At 43.1% G+C, this 3,050-nt stretch overlaps 1 protein-coding gene across 1 annotated transcript in view; it reads left to right on the top strand.

The window, feature by feature from the left end:
• The window catches only part of LOC117956111 (cyclic nucleotide-gated cation channel beta-1-like), a 27,901-nt gene that overhangs the window by 20,578 nt on the left and 4,273 nt on the right, over positions 1-3,050 (top strand). Inside the window, exons 21-25 of the mRNA XM_034891030.1 lie at positions 219-305; positions 382-446; positions 1,316-1,438; positions 2,074-2,215; positions 2,578-2,737. Of these exons, the coding sequence (XP_034746921.1) occupies positions 219-305; positions 382-446; positions 1,316-1,438; positions 2,074-2,215; positions 2,578-2,737 (577 nt within the window). The remainder of the gene's footprint in view (positions 1-218; positions 306-381; positions 447-1,315; positions 1,439-2,073; positions 2,216-2,577; positions 2,738-3,050) is intronic.

Genomic DNA, 3,050 nt, shown 5'->3' with positions numbered 1-3,050 from the left:
CCCCCCCCCCCCAAACACACACACACACACAAAAAAACAGGTTTCCACTTTCATAACATTTGTAATTTCATTATAATTACAACAACACTGTAATTTCCCCTTGCGGGATTAATAAAGTATACTTTATTATTATTATTATTATTATTACTATTATTATTATTATTATTATTTGATTGTTGAGCATGAGGTCCCTTATCCGACTGTCTGTCTGTCTGCAGATGGACGTCATCAGTCTGGTTCCCATGGAGATATTTTACTTTTTCACCGGCGTGAACTCTCTGCTGCGGTTCCCTCGTCTGCTGAAGGTTGCGATGCTTCCTCCTCCCAGAGGTTAGTTCTGAGTGTTGAGGTCCGCGTCCAACTCTCCTCTCTCTCCCTCAGTACGTCACCTTCTTTGAGTTCAACGACCGGATGGAAGCTGTGATGAAGAAAGCGTACATCTACAGGTGAGAACAGCTAAAGGTGAGAACAGCTACAGGTGAGAACAGCTACAGGTGAGAACAGCTAGCAGCTAGTTAGTGTAGCGTAGCATGGTGAGGCATAGCATAGCATGGTAGGGCATAACATAGCATGGTAGGGCAAAATTTAGCATAGTAAGGCATAACAAAGCATGGTAAGGCATAGCATAGCATGGTAGGGCAAAGTGTAGCATAGTAGGGCAAAGTGTAGCATAGTAGGGCATAGCATAGCATGGTAAGGCGTAGCTTGGCGTTGCAGGGTGTAGCGTAGCATAGAAGGGCATAGCATGACGTTGCGGGGTCTAGCGTAGCATAGTAGGCCATAGCTTGGCGTTGCAGGATGTAGCGTAGCATAGTAGGGCATAGCTTGGCGTGGCAGGCTGTAGTGTAGCATAGCAGAGCATAGCTTGGCTTTGCAGGATGTAGCGTAGCATAGTAGGGCATAGCTTGGTGTTGCAAGGTGTAGCGTAGCATAGTAGGGTTTGCCACTAAAACACTGCTTGCTTTAGCTTCTAATAAGTTCAGGTGAAAGTAATTCAGGAGACTAGTAATAGACATCTTTGTTTAATTGTGGTGGAAGTTTATAAAGTTTTGTAACATTAGGCATTAAAACCTTTTTGTAAACGTATCAACCAGAGAAACATCAAAGTGTGTTATCTGCATAACTACACACAAACAGAATCAGTTCAGTTAGACGGAGCATTTCTTATTAATTACACTGGTTCTTTGCACCTTTTGATAATCTGATGCCATTTTATCTCATCTTACATAAACATTAAAAGCAAAGGACCCCAAAATAGATCCCTGTGGAACTCCACGTGTGTGTTTAACCGTCCAGCGGTGTTGTTTGTTGCCAGGGTGATCCGAACGTCCTCTTACCTGCTGTACTCGCTGCACATCAACGCCTGTCTCTTCTACTGGGGCTCGGCCTACGAGGGTCTGGGATCCACCAAGTGGGTCTACGACGGAAAGGGGAACGCGTAAGAAACCCATGGTTCTGCATAGTGTGTGTCCCTATGTGTGTAACAAGCATAGTGTGTGTCCCTGTGTGTGTAACAAGCATAGTGCGTGTCCCTGTGTGTGTAACAAGCATAGTGCGTGTCCCTGTGTGTGTAACAAGCATAGTGCGTGTCCCTGTGTGTGTAACAAGCATAGTGTGTGTCCCTGTGTGTGTAACAAACATTGTGTGCATCCCTGTGTGTAACAAGCATAGTGTGCGTCCCTGTGTGTGTAACAAGCATAGTGCGTGTCCCTGTGTGTGTAACAAGCACAGTGCGTGTCCCTGTGTGTGTAACAAGCATAGTGCGTGTCCCTGTGTGTGTAACAAGCATAGTGTGTGTCCCTGTGTTTGTAACAAGCATAGTGCGTGTCCCTGTGTGTGTAACAAGTATAGTGTGTGTCCCTGTGTGTGTAACAAACATTGTGTGTGTTTTCTCCAGTTTTATCCGCTGCTACTACTTTGCTGTAAAGACGCTGGTTACCATGTTGTGTCCCTGTATGTGTGTGTGTGTGTGTGTGCGTGTGTGTGTCTGTGTGCGTGTGTGTATGTGTGTATGTGTGTGTCTGTGTGTGTGTGTGTGTCTGTGTGTGTGTGTGTGTCTGTGTGTGTGTGTAGTTATATCCGCTGCTACTACTTTGCGGTGAAGACTCTGATCACCATCGGGGGACTCCCCGACCCCTCCACCGTCTTCGAGATCTGCTTCCAGCTCCTCAACTACTTCGTTGGCGTCTTCGCGTTCTCGATCATGATTGGTCAGGTCAGTTAACCAATTATTTATTTATTTATTTATTTATTTATTTATTTTATTTTATTTTATTTTTATTTTTATTTTTATTTTTATTTTTATTTTTATTTTTATTTTTATTTTTATTTTTATTTTTATTTTTATTTTTATTTTTATTTTTATTTATTTTTATGTCTATTTTTATTTTTTTATCTTTATTTATTTTTTTTTTTTTTTAAATATATTTTTTTTTTAATTTTTTTAATATATATTGCATAAAAGTCATCTATCTATCTATCTATCTATCTATCTATCTATCTATCTATCTATCTCTCTCTCTCTCTCTCTATCTCTCTCTATCTATCTATCCATCTATCCCTCCATCCCTGTCCCAGATGCGGGACGTGGTGGGTGCAGCGACCGCCGGGGAGAACTACTACCGCGCCTGCATGGACAGCACCATCAAGTACATGAACAACTACCACATCCCCCGGGACGTCCAGAACCGCATCAAGACCTGGTACGACTACACCTGGAAGAGCCAGGGCATGCTGGGTAAGCACCACACCCCCACCCTGGACCCCATCGGCCCATTCCACATACTGTTACTGCAACAAAGCCAATTCTTAATCTTAAGAATCCTCTAACGAGTAAAATTTCTGTGACATTCACAAGGACCAACGCTCAGGAACCGAAAGGATCGTACACGAACCCAAAGCACCTCTGATTCATAATTCAATCATGTGATATCCATAAAAGACAGAAAGTTACCTATTGGTGCAGCTAAAAGCTAACGAGCTAGCGTTCCCGGAGGTCTCTTCTAACGAGCTAGCGTTCCCGGAGATCTCTTCTAACGAGCTAGCGTTCC

The sequence above is a fragment of the Etheostoma cragini genome, chromosome 1, assembly GCF_013103735.1.
Source record: "Etheostoma cragini isolate CJK2018 chromosome 1, CSU_Ecrag_1.0, whole genome shotgun sequence".
Classification (NCBI taxonomy): Eukaryota; Metazoa; Chordata; class Actinopteri; order Perciformes; family Percidae; genus Etheostoma; species Etheostoma cragini.
Note: the sequence above shows the minus strand (reverse complement) of the source record. Positions and strands in the feature narration are given on the sequence as shown.